This window comes from Alexandromys fortis, unplaced genomic scaffold, assembly GCF_014885135.2.
Source record: "Alexandromys fortis isolate MF-2015 unplaced genomic scaffold, M_Fortis_MF-2015_v1.1 scaffold_7, whole genome shotgun sequence".
In the NCBI taxonomy this organism is placed as follows: domain Eukaryota; kingdom Metazoa; phylum Chordata; class Mammalia; order Rodentia; family Cricetidae; genus Alexandromys; species Alexandromys fortis.
The window spans coordinates 24,084,381-24,106,518 of record NW_026067920.1 but is presented as its reverse complement, the minus strand read 5'-3'; the positions used below and the strand labels follow the sequence as shown (position 1 = coordinate 24,106,518).

At 38.8% G+C, this 22,138-nt stretch overlaps 1 protein-coding gene across 4 annotated transcripts in view; it reads left to right on the top strand.

Annotated features, from left to right (window-relative positions):
- Positions 1-22,138, top strand: part of Rel (REL proto-oncogene, NF-kB subunit) — a 40,151-nt gene that overhangs the window by 5,759 nt on the left and 12,254 nt on the right. For all 4 annotated transcript variants that reach the window (XM_050140814.1, XM_050140813.1, XM_050140812.1 and 1 more), the window contains exons 2-5: positions 4,561-4,703; positions 9,272-9,420; positions 13,041-13,132; positions 16,753-16,893. In XM_050140814.1, coding sequence (XP_049996771.1) covers positions 4,561-4,703; positions 9,272-9,420; positions 13,041-13,132; positions 16,753-16,893 — 525 coding nt within the window. The remainder of the gene's footprint in view (positions 1-4,560; positions 4,704-9,271; positions 9,421-13,040; positions 13,133-16,752; positions 16,894-22,138) is intronic.

Sequence of the window (22,138 nt, the reverse complement as noted above, 5' to 3'; positions counted from 1 at the left end):
ACCAAGGAACTTTGGAATTTTAATCTCCCAACAGATGTTAATTTAAGGCATTAATGAGTAATGCAATTTCTGCCATTCAGTAACTTGAAGTAAAGCATCTAGCTTTATTTCAATAACGAAGCTAGGTGTGGTGACAGAAATCTATAATACTGGTACTTGGAAGGTATAGCATCTAGAAGATCAGAAGTGCAAGGAAAGCCTCAAGCTACACATTGAGTTACTTGAGATTCTGTCCCCCCAAAAAAGGAAGATATAGCTCAGTTGGGAGAGTGACTGCCCAGTATTTGAGAGCCCTGGTTATACAAAGCCCTGTGATAGTGGAGCCTGTAATTTCAACACTTGTTCAAGGCCAGTTTAGGCTACAAAACAATTTAGAGACCTGCCTTAAGATGAGACCTGGCTCAGAAAATAAAGAACACAGTAGTTAACCTCGCCTAACCTAATGTTCTTTGGAATAATTGCTGTAAACAAAAATACTATGATTGTTGGCTTACAGCCGTTTCTCAACTGTGAGGTCCCCTATCAGGCATCCTGCATATCAGATATTAAATTTACTGTTCATAATTGTAGCAAAATTACAGTTATGAAGTAGCAATGAAATAATTTTATGGTCTGGGGATCACCATAACATGAGGAACTGTATTAAAAGATCACAGCAGTAAATGGTGGAGGCGCACGCCTTTAATCTCAGTTCCTGGGAGGCAGAGACAGGTGGATCTCTGTAAATTCAAGGCCAGCATAGTCTACAGGGTGAGTTCCAGGACAGGCTCCAAAGCTGTACAGAGAAACCCTGTCTCGAAAAAACAAAACAAAACAAACAAAATGATCGCAGCATTTGGAAGTTGAAAACTACTATTTACAGGAAGGGAAAGTTATTTCCAACTGGGGAAATATATATAAATCAGACTATAACTTCTGAAACTTGGCTTTTAAGTGAGGCTTGTTATCAATTTAGAGGGTTTTTTTTTTGTTTGTTTTTGTTTTGTTTCATTGGTTTTTGGTTTTTTGAGACAGGGTTTCTCTGTGTCACTCTGGCTGTCCTGGAATTCACTCTGTAGACCTGGCTGGCCTCAAACTCTGAGATCCACCTACATCTGTGCTGGGATTAAAGGAGTGCACCACCACCACCCAGCTCGGTGAAGAGTTTCTACAAGAGGAAAAATAAATATAAATGCATGGTATTGCATGACAATATTTAGGCAATTCTTACTACTTTAAGATAATCTTTTCAACAGCTAATTTTATGTTCCTTTGTATTTCATAATTTCATAACTCTACTCACTGGCTTAAAGAAATGTGCAACTTGCTTTCGATGACCCTACCATATTTTTATATTTCTTCAAAAAAGTTAACGGGTACTGTTGATTATGTAATTCTGTATCAATTTCCTGCCAAGACACCTCTTAAAAAGTAATGAGCTGGGATTTATTTGACCTTCTAGTTCAACCACATAAATTCTTTAAGATGCCACTGAAAAATAATATTGAATTTAACATAACTGAAGAGAAATGTACATTCTCCAGTAGTCCTATAAGAAGACAAGGTATGAAATATTTTAAATTGAGAGCTAAAGTTTAAATATACAATGATGTACAAATTGTGAAATATTCAATATTCATTTGCCTTGTATTTTCAGTAACTATTATAAACTTGGTTGAATTACAATCAAGTTTCCTCTCTTTCTTTCGCTCATGTTCATATGCATAGGGGTGTGTGTTTGTGTGTGTGTGTGTGTGTGTGTGTGTGTGTGTGTGTGTGTGTACATCAGAGACTAATCTTGGTGTTAGTTAACCTTGGTTCTCCAGGAGTTGTTCACCTTGTTCTTTGAGACAGGGTGTTCACTGGTACCTCGTACCTAACCATTAGGCTAGGTTGGCTAACCAGTGAACCCCAAGGTTCCTCCTGTCTTCTCCTCTCCCAGACTGGGCTTACAGGTGTATGCTACCATGCCTGACTTTTTATGTGAATGCTGAGGATTCGATTATGGTCTTGTCCTTGAATGGCAAACACGTTTCTGACTGAGCTGTCTCCCCATCCCCTAGCCACCAGTGATTGATTTGTCTTTGATGTTTAGGTTCCAAACTACTGTCAGGTTTTATTTTTTAAATAATCTTTTATTCTTATAATAGCCATGTTTCAGACATACCCACATTATTGCTCATATGACAGTACTCTACACTTATCTATATTTTCATTTTAATTATCTGTAATGTTATCATTTATTTGTAATTAACTGTAGTACAAAAATATTAAAAGGAAAATTCCATAAATAAATAAAAACTTTTAAGTAACTCATTATAGTAGTTAGTCATAATTGCTCTGTTTTATTGTTGCTAACCTCTCATATGTATGTATATATAGGAGAAAATCATGTGTGTGTATATGTATATGTAAGTGATCTTTAAATTGATTATTTTCTCTCTTTTCTTCAGTCTACCCACTACCATCAGAATTCTTATTCTACAATACTAAACTGATCTTGTGATTTCCCTGAATAAAAGCATTGATTCCTTTCCACATATAGAATGAAATCCAGTTCTTGGACTTTCCGTTCTCTCTCTAAGAGTGGAATTGTACTCCACTTCTGTTGGTGATTAATGCACCTTGTATAGACAATTACTTCCCTTTTCTAGAATGTCTTTTTACTTTTGTTTTGTTACATTTTTCCCTCTTAAACTGCTAGATTCCTCTTTTGTTCTTATTATAATTTTCTGCAGAATTTTGTTAGTACTTCCCCCCTTTTGTACACTAATTGTGATGTTTGCCTCACAGCTGAACATGAGTTCCTTTAGGGTAGCAGTTGTGATAGGACGGTGTGGTAAGAAAGCATCGGAAGCAATAGTAGTACCATTTATTGGCTACCTCTTGGAGGTGTGATACTTGGAAAGAATTTAGCACATATTTTACAGAGTATGTTAATAATAAGATATAATTAACACAGGGTCTTGCCAGACTCTTGCTGGACCTTGTTTTGTTTGGGGAATAGCACTCAGGAGACAGAGCAGGAGGATCACTGCAAGTTCATGGTCAGTTGGGTCTACATAATAAATTCTAGAAGGAAAAGAATGGTGGTATAGACCTTGATCCATACTATATTTAAAAGACCTATTGTTTCACTGTTTCTCAGGATTGTTTGCATTCTAATAGGATAAGCCTTAGTGAAATGGATTTGTGATTTGGGGAATTCATAATTTAAAATAAAAACATATTGGTACCTACACTAACTTGTAGACTCAGTAGTCTTTTTTGACCTTTTATTTCCATTACTTCGCTAATAAAAAAGGTTGAAGATGCTTATATTTTTAAGTTTTATTGATATACAATTAATTAGTTATAAGGTAATAATCATATATAAACTTTTATTTTTTAACTAAGATCTCTTTATGACCAAGACTGTTGTTATGCTTGACTATTATCCTCTATTTAAACCTAAACTTCATGTTAGGACCCCAAAGATGGACTTTGTGGGGAGTCATTGGGTCTTTTTGTCTTCCCTGACTGGCCTGAAACTTACTATATAGATCAGAATGGTCTTGAACTCACAGAGATCAGCCTTTCTTTGCTTTTGAAATTGCAAAGATTAAAGGCCTGTCCCACCACTCTTGGAAAATAAATAAATAAATAAATAAATAAATAAATAAATAAGTGTGTGTGTGTGTGTATCTGTACATCTTAATCAACACAAAATAAACATAAACATGTCCACCATCCTCCAGGCCTTCTCATCTCCTGGTTTTAAACAAATAGTGATCACCTTTATTTCATTCTAGATTGACTTACATATTCTAGAGTTTCATATAATTGGATCATATGGTATGTGCTTGTTTTAGATTGCTTCTTCTACTCAGCGCACTTACTTGATAGTTGTATGTATCAGTATTTTATCTGAGAGTGCATATTTTTAATTACATTTGTTATGAAAAGTAAATTTTTTTACCCACATTATAGGTTAAATTTTGGAGGAGGTTCAGGTGGAACTGATGTGAAAATTTAGTTGAGCCTATGTAAAATCACTTCTGAGACTTGTTTTAATATGTTATGCACAGATTCTTTGGTATTCCAGACTTGTGTGCACAAAAATTTAAGTCCATTTTAATTTTCAATGAGTGTCCTTTCATGTACTTAGAGTCTAATTCAAAATAAAGCAGGTAAGTACATTTTACTCAATCTTGGAGTATAATGTACTCTGGAATACTATCTCCTTCACCTTTCTTGGGAAGTGTTGGGTGAAAACCCTTCTAATTTGGCCTCATATGGGTAGTAACTCTAAAGTGGTTGCCTCAAACTTAATACTGCCGTTAGTTACAGGTATCAAGCCGTAAGGCACTAATCAATTGTGTGTTAATACTACTAGGAGCTCAGTTTGTGGAGGGAAAAGATAGCTTCCTCACGTCATCTTTGATGACTACATTTGAAACTTGTTATTTAATGTTGGGAAGGAAAAAGATCTTTGCTTTGTTGTATTGTATTGTTTTTTTTTTTTTAAACCCAAGTCCTTAAAAATCCATTATATTGCTATTATAATCTCACTCATTGCTATGTCCCTTTTTAAACTTTCAGGTGCATATAATCCATATGTAGAAATAATTGAGCAGCCAAGACAAAGGGGAATGCGGTTTAGATACAAGTGTGAAGGGCGCTCAGCAGGCAGCATTCCTGGAGAGCACAGCACAGACAACAACCGGACATATCCATCTATCCAGGTAACAAGCCCTTCCTCAGCGGCTCACTTTCAGTGGATCGTATTTCCTATGACAATTGAATTCAACACTCAGTTTCTTTTTTGTTATGGTTTTGTCTCGAGACAGGGTTTCTCTGTGCAGTCCTAGCTGTCCTGGAACTCACTCTGTAGACCAGGCTGTCCACCGGCTTCTGCCTCCCCAGTGCTGGGATTAAAGGGCTGCACCACCACCGCCCAGTGGAAGGCTCGGTTTCTTAACAGTTACCTCCCCGGTCTTTTACTCCCATCCCATTTCTTTTCTTTGTACTTCTTTGCATTAACTAGGTGTGTAGGGAGCTCTCTTAGATATGCGCACTCTTTGCTGCTGTAGTTCGCGTATTAATGTAACTGCAGTGATTCACGGTGCTTACTATATTCTGACACTTTTGGATCTCATCCCTCCTGTAAGCATGAAGCTTTTAGTAAGGAAAAGGCGTTCTCTATATATGGTGGTGAGGGGGAATTATAGTATATGCTAAACATGGATTTGGAAACTCTAATTTTTTCCAATCTTTTAGTTTCAGAGCTATTAATATAGAAAACTTTCCCCCTCTTTTTTCTTACCTTTATTGCACATCTCCAGTACTCTTGAGTTATCATCTAAACTATCACTTTTTTCTCTGTGTATTTAAGGTGTGTGTGTGTGTGAATGTCGGCACTCATGCCTCAGTGCCCATGTGGACATCAGAACAGGCTTGGATAGCTTAGTGCTTTTCTTCCACGTTTATGAGGCAGGGTGTCTCTGTTGCTTTCTCACTCAATATATCCAGTGTCCTCCTGCTTCTGCTTCCCATCTCCTGACAGCAGAGTTGGTATCACAGGTGCTTAAGCTTCTGGTCTCTATCTTTTTTTGATAGACAGTACTGAGGATTGAACCTAGAATGTTAGGCAAGTGTTCTACCACTGAGATAGATTCCTAGCCTGTGAAGGTAGTTTTTGACTGAAAATGAATTTGGCAAATGTACCATATTTATAAGGTATGTTTATATGTCTTATTTATAAATTATATTTACTTGCCTTTTAATTTTTATAATTTATTTGCTCATGTTTGATGTTTTGAAACAAAATTTCTCTAGACTAGGCTAGCCCCAAACGTGTAGTGCTATTCCCTCTTGCCTCTGCTTCCTTCACACTGGGAATATAGGCATGCACAATCATGCCTAGGTGCTTTTTATCACTTAAATTCCAATTAAAAGGCTTAATAGTGAGTTGATGGGGTAGCACATGCCTGTAATCCAAGCATTTGGGAGGCAAAGACAAGTAGATCTTCAGTTTGAGGACTGCCCAGACTGCATAAGAAGACCCAAGCCAATGTGGACTGTTTTTGTCTGTTTTTCCGTTTTGTCGAAACAGGGTTTCTCTGTATCTTTGGATCCTGTCCTAGCTCTTGTAGACCAGGCTGGCCTTGAACTCACAGAGATCCACCTGCTTCTGCTTCCTGAGAGCTGGGATTGAAGGCATGCACCACCACCGCCTGGCTCCAATGTGGACTTTTTAAACAAGACCTTGTCTCAACAAATAAATAAAAACAAAGTTAGTAACTAGTCTGGGGTAGTATCGCCCACTGTGGGGAGGCTTTGGTAGGAGGATCACTTGGGTCCAGAGACCAGTGTGGATAAAAGATGTTATCTCAAAATCAAATTTGAAAAATGGTTCTTAATCTTTCATGATTAGATCTGAAATCACTTCTTTGTAACTAGCTTATTTACAATTTATTTTATTGAACCTAAGGAGAATTACAAAGTTAAAACAATAAGTCCATTGTCAAGTTATGTATTGATTTCCAAATTTCTCTTCTTTTTGTTTTAACTGATACGTAGATGCTGGAATTAAACATATTAATGGACTGTCATGTAATGTCTGATACATGTATACATCATGTAATTCTTAAATCAGGTTAAACATACTTAACTCCTCAAACATTTGTCATTCCTTGTGGAAACATTCCAAGTCCTCTTAGTTTAGTTAAATACACAGTGTTTCTGTACATAGTCACCATATTGTATAATGGTGTGCCTAGAGCTTTTTTGTCCCATCTACTGTACAAATTAAATTTTAAGAAGATTTTATTGTTATATGTTTATGAGCCTGATACAGATACTGGGATCTGAACTCTGGTCCTATGGAAGACCAGGAAGTGCTCTTCCTTTTGAGCTATCACTTCAGCCCTATAACTTCATGCTTTTAAATGACATTTTTGTCAACAGTATGGATTTGGGTTATCTAAGTTCTTTTAAGTATTCAAATGGAAGAAGAGATGTAGTGAAAAGTTAACTTAAAAATTCTATTCTTCCAATCTTGTGAGTCATTTCAGCTCCTCTTTTTTAAAAAATGTTCCTAGATTTTATTTATGAACTCATACAAACATTGCAGACAGTGTGTCTTGACCCTCACTCCCCACCCCCTTCGTTCTAGTTTTACCCTGGAAGTAGCACAGGCATTTCAGAGTTATTTCTGCTGTTAGCAATGATGCGCAGCCAGACATGAGCCAGTCCTGGAGAGTGGTCTTTTTCAGAGATTTTTTATGAGATATTTCAAGTACTGTTTGGAAGAAGACACCTTGGAGGAGACAGTGATCTCGCTCCTGCTCCTTTTGATGACCCCTCCGTCAAGATTTCCATCTTTTCCTCTCGTCTCAACTCTCTCTGGTGGAACTGCTGGGAACCAGCAACATCCACAATGCTTCTTCTGTAGGGTGGGTGCAGTCAAGGGCGAATTTCAAAACCTGCTTTTTTCCCCCTCCTTTGCCACAAGCTCTTTTTCATGGTCCATCTGTCCTCAGAGTACCATGTTTTTGTTGTTTGTTTTTTAATTCTTGAACTTTTTTAGACTCTCTCCCTCTGCCCCCCCCCCCCCCCCCGTGCACATGCACACACGTGTAAAGGTCAGAGGACAGCCTTCAGGGCAGTGCTCTCGTGTACTGTGTGAGATCCAGAGATTGCACTTCTTCATGGCAAATGCTTTTACCTATAGCACCATCTAACCATCCCTTAGTTCTTCTTAAATCATATTACTTTATGCATCAAAATTATGTGTATGATTTGTGTCTTTTCTGCTCCAACAGGTTCTAAACACTTTACAGCTTGAATTCTTTCTCCATCAGCCTATTTTGTAGTTTTAGCAATTGTGAGTGGATATGATCAGTATACACTGTATAAGTAAATGTATGAAACTTTCAAAGAAAAAAATATAAAACAGACAGGCACAGTGGTACATGTCTTTAATCTCAGAATTTGGGAGGCAAAGGCAGGTGGGTCATATTTATTTGCTATTATTTTCAGTGCGGCTTAAATATGTTTTTCAAGGCATATTTATGGTATATCAGTGTAACCAAAAGCAAGGCACTGAAAAGCTAATTTCTAAGCATTTCCTTGTGCTCTGTGACCCACTCCTCCAAAAAAAAAATCAACTTTCCAGGCTGTGTTGGTGCACATCAGCACTTGGTAGGCAGAGGCAGGCAGATCTCTGAGTTCGAGGCCAGCCTGGTCTACAGAGGGAGTTGCAGGACAGCCAGGGCTACACAGAGAAACCCTGTTTGAAAAAACCCTGTTTCTTGAAAACGAACGAGAGAGAGAGAGAGAGAGAGAGAGAGAGAGAGAGAGAGAGAGAGGAAAAGGTATCAACTTATTTGATTTATTTAGGATTTTGGATTTTGACACAGATCTCATATAGCTCAAGTGGGCCTCAAACTCATCACTTAGCTGAGGAGACCTTGAACTTCTGAAAATTGTTGTCTCTTCCTGTTGAGTGTGGTTAATGTGGTTCTGGGAATCAAACCCAGGGCCTTGTGCACACTAGGCAAGCATTCTACCAACTGAGCTACATCCCCAATACAGTTTACCTGTTTTGTGTTTGGTTTTTTAAGACAGAGTTTCTCTTTGTAGCCTTGGCTGTCCTGGAAGTCACTCTGTAGACCAGATTGACCTTGAACTCACAGAGATCAGCCTGTCTCTGCCTCTGCCTCTTGAGTTCTGGGATTAACAGTATACACCACAATGACCAGCATGCTTACTGGTTTTGGTTTGGTTATTTGAGACAGGGTTTCTCTGTAGCTAGGGAACCTGTCCTGGAACTAGCTTGTAGACCAGGGTGGCCTTGAACTCACAGAGATACACCTGCTTCTGCCTCCAGAGTGCTGGGATTAAAGATGTGTGCCGCCACCACCTGGCCTGGTTTTGAAAGGGAAAAAAGTAACCAGATGATAAAACTAGATGAAATTAGGGCAGAAAGAACATTTCAGGAGAGTTGAAAGATAGTTTTCCCTGCTGGTATTCTCTGAAAACTTTAATCTCAAGTAAGCTGCTGAATATTTGAACTTTATTCAGTGCTGACTTCATTATATACTTGAATTTAGTGGATCAGCTTTTTATATTTGTTTGCTTTTAAAACAGGGTATTGTTGTTTGTAGCCCTAGCTGGCATTGAATTTGTGCCAGTCCTTCTTCAGCCTTCCAGATGCTGGGGTTACTGGCATATGCCACAGTATACCATCTGGCAGCTCTGTTCTTAACAAGATATACTTACGGATTGTACAATGAATTTCCCCTTTCAGATTATGAACTATTATGGAAAAGGAAAAGTGAGAATTACGTTGGTAACAAAGAATGACCCATATAAACCTCATCCTCATGATTTAGTTGGAAAAGACTGCAGAGATGGCTACTATGAAGCAGAATTTGGACCAGAACGCAGACCTCTGTTGTAAGTATGCAGTCACAGAAATCTTTGCAGTAGGACAAGAATAGCATTAGTTTTTAGCAAATTTAATTTCTTATTTAATTTACTATAGCTTACTTTTAAACTTTTAATTTTATTTTTCATCTATAGGGGTACATGCATGGGCCATGGGGTGCATGTGGAGGTCTGAGTTGGTCCAGCTCGTGAAGCTGGTTCTTTCCTCTGCCATGAGAACTCTGAGGATTGCACTTAGGTCACCAGGTGTAGTTGCAGATGCCTTTATCCCCTGAGCCATCTCACCAACCTGATATTTAAGTTTTTGTTTTTACCATTGGCATTAGAATTGTCCTTTCAATCAGCAGAACTACTTCCTTGAGAGTTGCAGGTTTAGACAGCTCATGTAACCCAGGCTGGACTCAAACTTGCTATGTAGAGTGAATTTGAACTTATCTTCCTGCCTCCACCTCCCGAATTCTGGGTTTGCAGGTAACACCACCATGTCTGGCTCAGCTGGAGTACTTATTTTAAAAATTTGTATGTTCTTCTTAGTGTTTCAAGATAGGGTTTATATAGGCCAGGTGGCCTTCCAGAGGACCCGGACACTGAGAGTCCAGGGTGAGGTTAGCCAAAGTACCACATCAGTCTGTGCAGACTGAGCTCAAGACAGACTGCTGCCGTGTTAGGCCAGCAGTCTGACAACAGAGCTGTGCACTGCCACTCCTTATCTCCTCAGTTTGGGCTGTTTGCAGACAGAATCTCACTGTGTAGCTCAGCCTAGCTTCCAGCTTGTGGTGATCCTCCTGCCTCAACCTCCAGAGTACTGGTTATAAGTAAGCATGTGTTACCATATTTGGATAGGTGTTCGTCTTTATAATTTTTGAAAGTAAAGAAAGCTTTTTATGTTGTGATATAAATTCTGCATAATCTATGAAAAATTTGAGGCCAACCTGGGAGGCATTGTTTCAAAAAAAGTTCCTCATTAATAGTAATAACACAAAACACAAAAAGCCCAACTAAAGCACATTTGACAAGCAATACTACTGCCTGCATTACTTGAACTTCCACCTGGCGTTTTAAACTTTCAACTGTTTGTGTCTTGAAATACTCTTTCTGATTTCTGTAAGACAAACTTGTTTTAATTTGCAGTTTTCTAGCTGTCCTTCCATATGGCCTCTGTGTTTTCATCTTTGTCACACTCTAGTGCCTCTAATTTATTCTTTCTGGTATTTCAAGACAGGGCTTCTCAGTGTAGCCCTAGCTGTCCTTGAACTCAGAGATCTGCCTGCCTCTGCCACTGCCTCTGGAACTAAAGGACTGCACCTCTAATCTTACATTGCAGTCATGAGAGTATTCTTTAGTCGTCCTGCGTACAGTGCCCTTTCCTAGGGCCTCCTCATGATCTGTTCCTTTTGTCTTCCTAGTGCATTCCACACTATCACTTCCCACAGGAAGCCTGCCTGCCCACCTGAATTGATCCTGTTATATGCTCCTTCCCATAGAGTATGTTTAATTTCATAAAACTTGGTATGATTCAGTTGAGTGGTTTTTGCCTATGATTATTTAGTAGTTCAGCAGACTTGAGCTAGCGGGTTTTTTTTTTCTTTCTGTAAATGGCTAGTCGGATCATAGGCTTTACAAGCCTTTTAGACTCTATGCCCATCCTACTCAGCCCCGCTATTTCAGGAAAGCTGTCACAAATGATACATGAGTGTATGGGCATGTTTGAGTTTCAATACAAACTTCACTTGCAAAAACAGCAGTATGCTGAATTGGCCCATGAATTAGAGTTTTCAATCCCCCATTCCCAACACCAAGGTTCCATGAAGGGAGAAATTGTACATCTCCATTCCTTTCTAGAGTTTTAATGCACAGTTGGAACTCCAAAATATGTTGAGTGACTATGAAGGAATACATGGGAGAATGAACCAAATACCCTAATGATTCTTGGTTTCCTTAACACAGAAGTTTTTTGCCTTGTTCCCTTCTTTTCTCTTTCTGCTAGTGTTGGGTTGATTCCAGAGGATCATGAGCTAGACAAGTACTATACTATTGAGTTAATGCCTAGCTCTTGGAGTTTTGAAACCCCCCATTACTTTTAATATTCTGTGCATTAGCAGGTGTGATTATTCAGATGAGACAAAACCAAGTAGTATATATTAGGGTGAAGAATTCTTTAAAACCTTTTATTAGAGAAAAAAACTAAAAAACACAATAAATCTCCCAAAGATTCTTTTTGAGAAGGAATTATTTAGTTACAGGATTTCAAGAAAGGATTGAGAATTCATAGCTTATTTATTTTTGTTATTGGAGGTGGAGGAAGGAAATGTCAGAGTTATTTTAGGTGCTGGTGAAGTCACAGGTGCGTGAATGCCGAGCATGAAGCATGAACGCAAAGGCGGCACGGATGTGGAGTAGAGTGAGCCAGGTAGCTGCAAGAGCCAAGTGAAATGGGAAGAAAAGGCGGCGTTCTTATCATTGAGTTTTGCTTCCTTATTCACACCCACCCATCTCGAATGATGTCATGGTTTTTCCATGTGGGAACAAGTATGACTGGGTGGTGGCAGGGGAGTTCCCCCCACCATCATCTGTATTACACATATGCAAATGAATAATATTTGTAGCTATTGAGAAGTTTTCCATAAGTGACCTTCTGAATGTGTTAAATAGTGTTAGTATTAAACCTCTCTAATTAAAAAAAAAACAACTTCACTCCAATAACATGGCATAAAGTGTATTCTGTAATCTATGACAGAACTTGAGGTCAGCCTGGAGTACACAGCAGGACACTCCAGCTGCGCGCTGTAATTTGATGTAGTTGATGACACAGCTTTCAGCGATGAGCTAGAGACAGCATAAACGAGCAGAGGAATCAGACCTAAGAAGGCTAGCCAGGTCCCCATCTAAGTGAGAGCTGTACGTAAGGGGGCACAGTTGCCTCTCTGCCCAAGTGCTGTCAAGCCTCTGAAATGTTCACAAAGCCAGGAATACTGATGTTCTTCTCTAGTTACTTAACTTTTAAGTCCCATAATGTATACAGATTTTTTTAATTCAGTAAGCACTCCCATAAAATCTTTAATAAATATAGGTTATAGGAGTAAATCATGCCTTCATAGTTCAGGGTTTGGCTGTCTTTGCACCTCTTGATACACAAATTTTAGTGAATTGATCATGAATTTGTTTGGAGTGTGAAATTTTGCTTTTCGGTGTTTTTTTTTTTTTAAATGTTTATCTACCTTGGTACCTTTGACTAGGCATATTGGTAAAATATAATTATAAAATAGTATATTTGAAAGTGAAATAGTACTATATATACTTTTTTGGCTTGGTCTTTTGCGACAGCGTTTCCCACGGTCTAGGCTAACCCTCAAACTCTTAGGTAGCTGAGGATGATCCCCGTGCCTCCGTTTCCCCAGCGCTGTGATTCAAGGCAAACGCTGCCATGCACACTGTTTGTATATTAGCAGTTCTCTTAGACAGTTCTACTTTTTGTTACTCTTGTATCTTTATTATCAAAATCAGAAACAGGATCCATGTCCTAGTAGCTGGATTTGACCGGAAGGTGACTTCTCAATGTTGACTGTGTTTGACTTCTGTCATATTTTTAACCGTGATGTGATTTTGAAAGTTTCATTTTTTGTTCTTAGTTTTCAGAATTTGGGTATTCGGTGTGTAAAGAAAAAAGAAGTGAAAGACGCTATTATTTTAAGAATAAGTGCAGGAATCAATCCTTTCAATGGCAAGTATTTTGTTACAATTTCTACTATTTGAATATTGATGGACTGTGATTTCTCTTTACATTGTAATTCTACTTGTTGACTTGTATTTGTACCCAAGGAATCAAGTGTATTTAAGTAGACAGTGTCTTTGTTTTTTTTTTTTTTAAGGAGGCCTCCCCTTCCCCTTTCTTATTGTTTATTTTGACATAAGTTCTTCCTTTGTAGCTCAGACTATTACTACTTCTCACAGAGTGACCTTGAACTCCCAGCAACCCTCCCTCATCAGCCTTCCAAGTGCTTGGATTCTAAATTTGAGCCACCGTGCCTGGCTAAAACAAATGAAAGAAAAACTAAAACCTGCTGCAGGTGTTTTGATTCTCTGAATATGCTTATTCCTTATGCCACTCATGCAAGGAGCAGCACTCGCTCCTCTGAGTGCTGAGTAGGCCATCCACGCTCTCCTCCCTCCCCCCACAGTTGTTTCCCAATAGGAATCTCATAAGGCCTTGCTGACTTGAATTGCTGTTTCGCTGAGGCTGGCCTTGTCCCTGCCTCTGCCTCCCAAGTTCTGCCATTACAGACCTGCAGCACCATACCTGGCCACTCAAAATATTTTTTACACTTTTTTAGATTTTTAAGTATGAATGTTTTGCCTGCCTGTATGTATATGTACCATGTGTGTGCCTGGTAACCTTGAAGTTCAGAAGAGGGCACTGGATCCTCTGGAACTTGAATTGCAGATGGATATGAGTCACCATGTGGGTTCTGGGAATCAAACCCAGGTCCTCTGCAAGAGCAACAAGTACTTTTAAACACTAAGGTGTCTCTCTAACCCTTCAAAATATTTTTGTGATATGTTTTTGTATTGTCAAAATATATCTTGCTATTTATTTAGCACATTTTATTGGCAATAGCACTTACTAGCCATTTTATTTTTAAGTTATTGTTTGGGGACAAGGGCTTACCACATAACACATGCCTATCCAAGAATGGCTTGAATTTTCTGATCCTCCTGCCTCCACCTCCCAGTACTGGGACCATCATCACACTTGGCTTATGCTTTGTTGGGGATGACTCAAGGTTTCTTTTGAGTGCTAAACAAGCCCTCTGCCGACTTAGCTGCTTCACTGACCCTAAGCATTTATTCTTTATGATGCTATTTGGGTAAGGCATCTAGTACCTTGTAGCGTTTTGTATTGTTCAATAGATAAATGTTTGCTGAAGTGGATGCAGTTATCCTTACTTTAAAAAGTCTTCCTTCTAAAGTCCTGTGTAGCTACGTACATAGTTTTGTTGGTCTAGGCGTGGTAGAGCACACATGTATTTCAAGCTGCTTGAGACTGCATCCTCAAACTCACTATGTAGCTGAGAAGAACCTTGTATTCTATCTGAGCCTTTAGTCACTCATTAACTGAAGAGGTGTAATAAATACCTATTATCTGTAAGCTCTTACCTTCGGTGTTCAATGAAACATAAAGATGCGGCACACCATTCTGAGCTCATAGCACTTTGTCTAGTAGGGTAGCAGCAGCACGTGGGAGTGGTGGTCATGGGAGATGAGAACCCAAGGGCAGAGCTAGTGCTGCACTGATTCAGAGAGAAGGTGTTTCTTCTCGTCCAGAACGAGACTTAGACTTTGTAGAACAGTAGTTCAGGGATGGAGATATGGCTCTAGAAGTGAGTGCTTCCTGCCTAAGCTCGAAGACCTGAGTGTAATCCTAGTGCCCATTTGAAAACAGTCAACACTGGGGAGGTGACTACAGGGGGATGTCTGGGGTTGGAGGGTCAGTGAAAGACCTCATCTCAAAACATAAATGAATTAATCCCAGCACTTGGGAGGCAGAGGCAGGCGGATCTCTGTGAGTTCGAGGCCAGCCTGGTCTACAAGAGCTAGTTCCAGGACAGGCTCCAAAGCTACAGAGAAACCCTGTCTCGAAAAACCAAAAAAAAAAAAACAAAACCCATAAATGAAGACAACTAAGACACCTGGTCTTGCTCTCTGTCCCCTGTAAAGAAGATCTCGTCTTTACACACACACACAAAGTAGTTCTTAGCTGGGTTTTCAGCCTTTACTCTGGATCCGTATCACTTATGACTCCTGGTTGGCAGTCATTTTTAGCTATGCTGTGCCAGAGATGAGAAACACGGTTTAAAACCATGTTAGTTTTATATAACTGTTCTGCATTCTAACAATAGAGTTTTGGTGCCCCCTTTTTTCTTACGTACGGGAGAAGGGTGCAGTGGTATGGAAGTTAAGGACAGCCTCAGATGTTGTTCTGAAACAGGGCTTCTCACTGGCTTAGAGCTCGGCAGTCTGCCAGGGCTCGCTGTCTGCCTTCCCATATAAGCCTTGTTACAGCCTGGCCTTTCTACATGGGCTTTGGAGTAGAAGTCAGGACCTTGTGCCTGCAAGGCGGGCACCTCACCAACAGAACTGTCTCTCTCAGCCCCACTCTGACTTTCTAGTTAGGCAGCCATGTTTTTATAGACTCACATGTTAGGCTTGAGAATGCAGATACTGGAATAAATTTCAATGTCAGGTTTGGAAGCAGCCGCTGATCATATTACTACAGTTTGGCATTATGGGCTATACAGTGAGACCTTGTTTCAGTAAACAAAAAGAAGCCAGTTGTGGTGGTCCATCTGCCTGCCTCTGCCTCCCAAGTGCTGAGATTAAAGGCATGGACCGCCTTTTCTGGCAGCATATATGGCTACCCATTAATTTTAAGAAATAAATTTTTATTGGTTGTTCCCTATAAGACTGTGGAATTTGGCTAACTGTTTTTCACATTTAGTATTTTAATTTTAGTACTAATCTACTTTCTGAGTAAAATTTTCATGTATTTTAACAAAATTCATGCTTTTAAAATATGGTATATATTAGTAACAATTTATTGCTATAGAGTTGAAATATTATTTCAAAGGAAGCAATATTTTGTTTTAGAAATAGGTTTCTTTTCAAAATCAATGTAAACAAACTGTTCTTGTACTGTTTTCTATGACAAGTTGTTAAATTTTTTTAGAACTATAAAAATGCCCTTTTGTACGTTTTGTTTGTTTTTAAGCAAATCTAACTTACACATAAAATGTCTTAAGTAAGCCTACACCGTCTGGTACCTTCCGTACATCTCATCTCTAAAGTGTTGGTGTACACTTAGTATGACCCTTTGCTTCAAATTCCCTCCCCACCATTTAGCTGTGAAACTTTGGGAAATTATCTCCTCTCTTTAAAAATCAATATCTTTCCTGTAAAAACAGGGATGACCGTGATTCTTGCTAGATTTAGAAGGTAATTGCAGACTGGGCCAATTACCATGGTTAACAAAGAATGCCTGTTTCCTGTTGCCTACGACTTGCCTCCGGAATTAAGACTTTTGACTTATGCTGTCAGTTTGTGATTCTACCCTTAAGTTGCAGGCTCCTAGCGTAGTTCCTCCCTGAACATGGCTGTATGTATCACGCACTGTTAGACAGTAATGGTGTGATATGAAAGCCATTCTTGAGCGTGTGGGCCATCCTAGTTCTGTGCAGGTTTAGGTGCTGCTTAGGGTAACTGGATGTTGTGGTAGAGAGAAAGACAGGAGGATTTTGTATGTGTAACATACATTCTGCATTCTAAAGCTTATGTTGTACTGTTCAGTCCCTGAACAGCAGCTGCTGGACATCGAGGACTGTGACCTAAATGTGGTGAGACTATGTTTTCAAGTCTTCCTTCCTGATGAACATGGCAACCTGACAACTGCTCTTCCGCCCATTGTTTCTAACCCGATTTATGACAACCGTAAGTGCTTTAATTTACTTAGGTCTGTAATCTTAGCTTCTTTTATTTCCTTAATTGTTAAAACTTTAAAGTATTTTCTTAATTACAAAAGGAGTATGTTAGGTGGGTATGGTGGCTCGTGTCTGTAATTTTAGCAATCAGAAGGCTGAGACAGGAAGATAAAATTTGAAGGCTTTATGGGCTATACAGTGAGACCTTGTTTCAATAAACAAAAAGAGGCCAGGTGTGGTGGTCTATCTGCCTGCCTCTGCCTCCCAAGTGCTGGGATTAAAGGCATGAGCCACATTTTCTGGCACCATTTATGGCTACCTATTAATTTTAAGAAATCATTACCCAGTTAAAGGGTATTTGGCTAATTTCCTTCTTGTCTTCTTGTGAACAAATTATACTGAAATAAATATATTTATGTGTGTATTTTAAAGACATATATCTACATATCTATCATCTGTCATATCTATGTGTGTATGTTCATGTGTATGTGGAGGTCAGAAGAAAATTTGCAGGACTTCTCTGCTTCCACCCTGGAATCAAACTCAAGTTGTCAGGTTTGGCAGCACCACCATTACCCACTTAACTATCTCTTTGGTTTATGAATATTCATATATTATGCAAATGTTTCTGGCATTTGTTTTCAGAAGTATAAATTTTGACAAGACTGTATCAGAGGATATCGAAGTTTATTTGAAAAAAGTATAGAACTCCTCCAAAATATTTTGTACACACACATACTCACTCACCAGTGGTGTATGCTACACCTATTTTGCATATAGAATACTGGTCCATAGAGTATAGAAGTAGATTATTCATATCAGAGATCTCTGGGTGCCTTGAAGGACTACTATAATAATATTGGGCAAATAAATGAAAATTGCATTGCCCTACGGGTGTAGCTAATGATGTAAAAAAACTAGTCATGGTGTGCCTGTTGAAATAAGGGCGGTGGGGCTGCGTCCCCAGCACCCCGGCCGCCTGCTAGCTTATGCCCAAAATAACAACACACAAACTGTATTCATTTAAACACCGCTTGGCCCGGCTAGTTCCAGCTTCTTATTGGCTAGCTCTTACATATTGTTCTAACCCATTTCTAATAATGTGTGTAAGCACCCCAAGGTGCGCTTACCGGGAAGATTCTATCCTATGTCCATCTTGGGTCGGAGCTTCATCGCGTGTGCCTCAGAGAGCAGAGCTATCGGGAGAGCGGAGCATGGCGTCTCTGCTCCAGAGAGCAGAGCTGTTGTGTCTCTCCGGGAGCAGAGCAGAGTCTGACCTCACTTCCTCTTCCGCCCAGATTTCTATTCTGTTTACTCCTCCCACCTATGCTTTAACCTATCAGGGCCAGCCAAGCAGTTTCTTTATTGCTCAATGACCTTCCTCCATCAGTGTGCCCTTATCAAAAATTGGGAGGCAGAGTCAGGAGAATTGCTCAGATTCAAAGCTCAGCTAGCCTAGTGTACATAGCTTCAAAAAACAAGAGACTGTATCTCAAAGGAGGTGGAAATCCAGGACTAGCAAGCACCTAAGATTGTCCTACAACCTCCACACATGTGCCATGGCACACGCTTACCTGTGCTCACACACGCCTACACCCAGACATACCTTAACAACACACATAAAAATATTCAGTTTCCTTTATCTATATATTAAGATTTTTATCTATTCTCTAAATTATTTTCCTCTAATTTTTCCCCTTACAACGTAATAAATATACTTCTACTGGCTAGTTTTATGTCAACTTGACACAAGCTAGAGCCATCGGAGAGCCTCTATTGAGAAACTGTCTTCATAAAATCTGGCTGTAGGCAGGCATGTTGGGAGTTTTCTTAATTAGTGATTCATGGAGGAGGGCCCATTCTATTGTGGGTGGAGCCAATCCGAGGCTGGTAGTTTTAGGTTCTATAAGAAAACAGGCTGAGCAAGCCAGTAGGCAGCACCCCTCTATGACCTTTTGTAGCATAAATAATAAAAACACAGTGACAGATATTGGGGTTCAACTCGAAGGTCAGAAAAGCAAAGCAGCTAAGACACTAGAGAGCTCTTACCGCTATGAAATCTTGAGACTGAAAGAGAGTGAGTTCCTGTCTCACCCTACCTTATATTCCTCTCTAGTGCTGGAAGTAAAGGTGTGCACCACCACCAAGCAGCCTCTATGGCTAACTAGTCTGGCTGCTTGGATTAAAGGTGTGTGCCACCACTGCCTGGCCTGTATGGCTGACTAGTGTGGCTATTTTGCGTTCTGGTCTTCAGGCAAGCTTTATTTATTAAAAGACAAAGGAAATATCACTACATTTCCCTTTTCTTGTCTAAAGTAAAAAGACTATAACTAATACAAGGAAACTATATACAGTAAGTGCAATAACTATATACAATATATACAGGTAATAAATACACCAACAATGTCTTGTCCATTTGCATTTGACAAATTCAGAGAAAATACTCCATGTCTACCTTATCTTGGTGAGTCCAAAGTCCTGCACCTAATTTACTTTCTATCATAACTTGCTTTCTGCATCTGGTAAACAAAGAATACTATAATTACCTAGTCTTCAACTCCCTCATAAAACCAAGAAGGAAATAATATTAATTGAGTAAGCAGAAAGTGTGAGCAAGTGACTTCCAAAAAATGTGAGAAATGACAGAAAACAGCTAGCTGCCTGGACAGTCACCCAAAGTTCCTCTGCAATGTTGGGGTATAATTTTCAGCCTACAGACAGGCCTATTATATCCGACAGACTTTTCTGTGAAGCACAATATTCTGAATGGTTGTCCCTTCTTGTCTTGACAATGTCGGGCAGTCACTTTCTTTTGTGTCGTGCTTGTCCAATTAGGTCAGCATGCAGTCAGCAGTCAAGGCAGGGGCATTTTCTTGCCCAGGGACTTACTTTTGCCACAAACAAAGTAAACTCCATGTGGAGTTTCTTTGATGTCCGTTATTTTCTCTGAAGTAGAATGGTGATGCAGGAGCAGACATGTTTCATTGTCATAAAAAAAAAAAAAGAACCTGTGTTATTAAAATATCTTAAATGCCTTATTCTGTAGATCTCTGAAACGTTTGAAGATGACCTCTCTGTCTAAAATACATCTTCATTTAACCTTGAAAATATACCTGATATGACTAAAAGTTCCATTATAATAGGTGATTAACTATTAACCTGCATTTCATTATTATACTAAACAGTTGGTAATAATAATTTTCAAGGATTATAAATTTTCATTACATTGTTAAATGAGACTTATAGGTACAATAGCTTGAACAAGAGTAGGAAATGTATGTACAGTATGTTTTAACAAAATTAATCTCAAATTTGTATCAATATACAAAATGTGTATACAATATACAAAAATCCAATCCAAGGTAAAACATTTAAAACTAGTAGTTGCTTTTAAAAAATAGATTCAATAATCTATCTTTTTACCTTATTATATCAATAACCTCCCTTTTTCATTTCAGAATAGATTCAAATAGACTCTTTTCTTATCTATATCCCCTTTTTTTCTTTTCAGAGCAGATTTAATAATCTACCCTTTTATCCTATCATATCTATATCCCCCTTTTTTCTGCTCAAAACAAGAACTCTGAATCTAACCTCCTTAATTCAACTTTTCTCCTGACCGTAACCAATAACCACCCCCCCTAAATTATGAAAAATATCCATAGCCCATTAAACAACCAAAAACCACCCACACCATCTCTATGAAATGTGAGCATCATATTCTTAAATTTACTTCCTGCTGTCTGGGGTGGGGGGAGGCAATAATATCTTTAGGAGATCCTGAAAAGAAAATTTTGGGTCAATTCTCAAGTCTTGTGAGAGGTAGTTGTATCATTGGTTGTCCAATTTCATTGTTGTCCAATGGGAAAGTGCAGGACTTGTCTCAAGTCCTGGCTAGAGTAGTCTTTTAGGCTGGATTATCTCAGCTAGTCGCCTTGAAATTGTTCAGAGCAGTTTGTAGTCAAAACCAATCTTTAGGTGGTGTTTTTCAGCTTAGTGGTGCTATCATAGTCCTGGAGGAATCATCATTGAGAGGCTCCATCCTCCTTATGGAGACTCCAAAGGTTACTGTTAGGCATGCTCATTATTCACTGTAGAAAACTAATAGAGACTCAAACCTGAAATCATCTACATAAAGGCAGATGAAACCTTTATCCATAATTAGTTAGTACTCTGAATAACCATTAATGTCATGAAAAAACGTTTAGATTAATATTACAAATTTTGTACCTTAAGAAAAGCTGTTAATGAGTTATTATAAACCAAAGAATTATGAGATTAGTAGCAATATAACAGTCCTTAAATATTTGTTTTTCTGCTGTCTCATATCAGGTGACTCTTCTGACATGAGACAGAGATTTTGGATTTCACTTTAATAAGCCTGCTTGGATTTAGAGAAGGAGAGAACCACACTCTAGATCCAAAGCCAGCTTTCATCTTTAATAGGACTGAGACTACAAAAAAAAAAACATTTGCGTTATACATCTGTAGAGAATAGCAGAAACAAATGTTTAGGAAGATCTATGAAATTTTATTCTGTTGGAAATGTGACATACCAATAGGCCAGTTTACTCTTCATACAGAATTGAACCTTTTTTCTGTATGATTTGCCCCTTTTCTTCTGATGTCTCATTTGTCCAGTGGTGTTCAGATTTAAATTTTGTATTCAGTTTATATAGTAAAAGACCAATTCTAAAATAATATCTTTCCTTTGCATTAAAATTCCTGTAGGGGAATGTTTGGAGGGTAATATGACCAGAATGCAGTTAAGATTTGGATCTACATGATCCACCTGTGACTTCTGTAATTTCTCTTCAATCAAAGGCAATTCTCTCTGAGCTTCAGTTGATAATTCCCTGGGACTATTTAAGATAGTTCTTGCCACCATCTAAGGTTTTGTTTAAATTAATCAGGTCATCAGGACCTATACCAATAGTGTGCTGTAGATGAGAAATGTCTTCTAGCAATCTTTGGAAGTCATTAAGTATCTGCAACTGATCACTCTTAATTTGCACCTTTTAGGTAAACCTATTTTATGACCTAAATAATCAAAAGAATCTCCTCTTTGTATTTTTTCAGGATCAATTTGTAATCCCCAACAGTGCAAAATTTTCTTTTTTTTTTTTTCGAGACAGGGTTTCTCTGTGGCTTTGGAGCCTGTCCTGGAACTAGCTCTGTAGACCAGGCTGGTCTCGAACTCACAGAGATCCGCCTGCCTCTGCCTCCCGAGTGCTGGGATTAAAGGCGTGCGCCAC